This window comes from Austrofundulus limnaeus, unplaced genomic scaffold (genome assembly GCF_001266775.1).
Source record: "Austrofundulus limnaeus strain Quisiro unplaced genomic scaffold, Austrofundulus_limnaeus-1.0 Scaffold1762, whole genome shotgun sequence".
NCBI classification, from domain to species: Eukaryota; Metazoa; Chordata; class Actinopteri; order Cyprinodontiformes; family Rivulidae; genus Austrofundulus; species Austrofundulus limnaeus.
In genome coordinates this window covers 4376-5655 of record NW_013954164.1, presented here as the reverse complement: position 1 = coordinate 5655, position 1280 = coordinate 4376, and the positions used below count along the sequence as shown (strand labels likewise).

Genomic DNA, 1280 nt, shown 5'->3' with positions numbered 1-1280 from the left:
GAATAGAATAGAATAGAATAGAATAGAATAGAATAGAATAGAATAGAATAGCCTTTATTATCCCGCAGAGGGGAAATTCAGGTGTCACAACAGCATCTGTACAGAGGTTCACACACAGTTACTTTACAAACTATAGATAGTACACACAGAACAAAAACTAACACTGACATGATACGACTACTGCTAATAAAAATATAAAATAAAGAATTTTGCACGGATAAAAAAAAATTTGTTTTGTTTTAGAGACAGTAGACTATCAGAATCTGACATTAGGATTCATAAACAACAATGCTGACTCAGCAGTCACACTAATTAGTGGATATTTTTGTAGCATCAAGTATTTTTATTGAAATACAAAAATACATTATTTAAAAAAATATTTGTACTTTAAATTCTGTTACTGACCCTGAGGTTTGATTTCAGATCCGTAACTCTAAAGTCAGCCACTTGTGTTTGGATCAGGGCATGAAGGAGAACCACACAGCCACCCTGCACCCCTGCCACGGCTGGGGTCCTCAGGTAACACAACACAACACAACACACACAGACACACACACACTCCGTTCCTCCACTGATCTGATGTTTTTGCTGCATTTCTCACACGCTCAACTGGGAGTCTCTGAGGAGAAAACTCTGCTGTCAAAATAAAAATGTTTGTGTTTCACTGTTTTTTCTACTAAATCGTTGAGTCAGCGAGTGTCAGCTCCTCAGCTGCTCCGTCCCTCCGGGCGTCTGCTTTTAGCTCGCAGTGATAAACAGGAGCTCAGGGTGGAGGTGCTTTAGGAAGTTCAGCTCAATGTTTCTTAAATCAGCTGAATTAAAGCCTTTTGGAATTAGTTTTTGTGGCAACCTTGAATTTTCAGATCCTTTTCTTTAAAGAGTAACTTACCCCAAAATTAACTCTTTTTAGCTGATAAACTGTCTAGAATGTGTCTAAAATGTTATATAGTACTGTTTCTGTGCTAATTTTGATGTTTTTGTGCGTATTTGTTCAAATATGTAATATTTGGTCTAAAAACGTCTTTTTGCTGCTCATATGGGTAGAGCAGTGGTACTGCAGGCTAATTTGCATATTGGTTAACGGCTCTGCACGGTGACGTGTCTTCTCCACGGTTTCGTCACAGCGGCTGTGTTCTGGTATAAAAGCCTCTCTCTAAGACACGCCCCTGCAGCAGTCAGAGGGTGGAGCTGTTAGCAAGCTTAGCATGATCGTCTGTTGACCTTCAGCACACACACACACACACACACACACACACACACACACACACACACACACACAC

General features: G+C 39.8%; 1 protein-coding gene across 2 annotated transcripts in view; it reads left to right on the top strand.

Annotated features, from left to right (window-relative positions):
* Positions 1 to 1280, top strand: part of galnt17 (polypeptide N-acetylgalactosaminyltransferase 17) — a 35283-nt gene that overhangs the window by 31027 nt on the left and 2976 nt on the right. For both annotated transcript variants that reach the window (XM_014033517.1, XM_014033518.1), the window contains exon 9: positions 424 to 519. In XM_014033517.1, coding sequence (XP_013888971.1) covers positions 424 to 519 — 96 coding nt within the window. The remainder of the gene's footprint in view (positions 1 to 423; positions 520 to 1280) is intronic.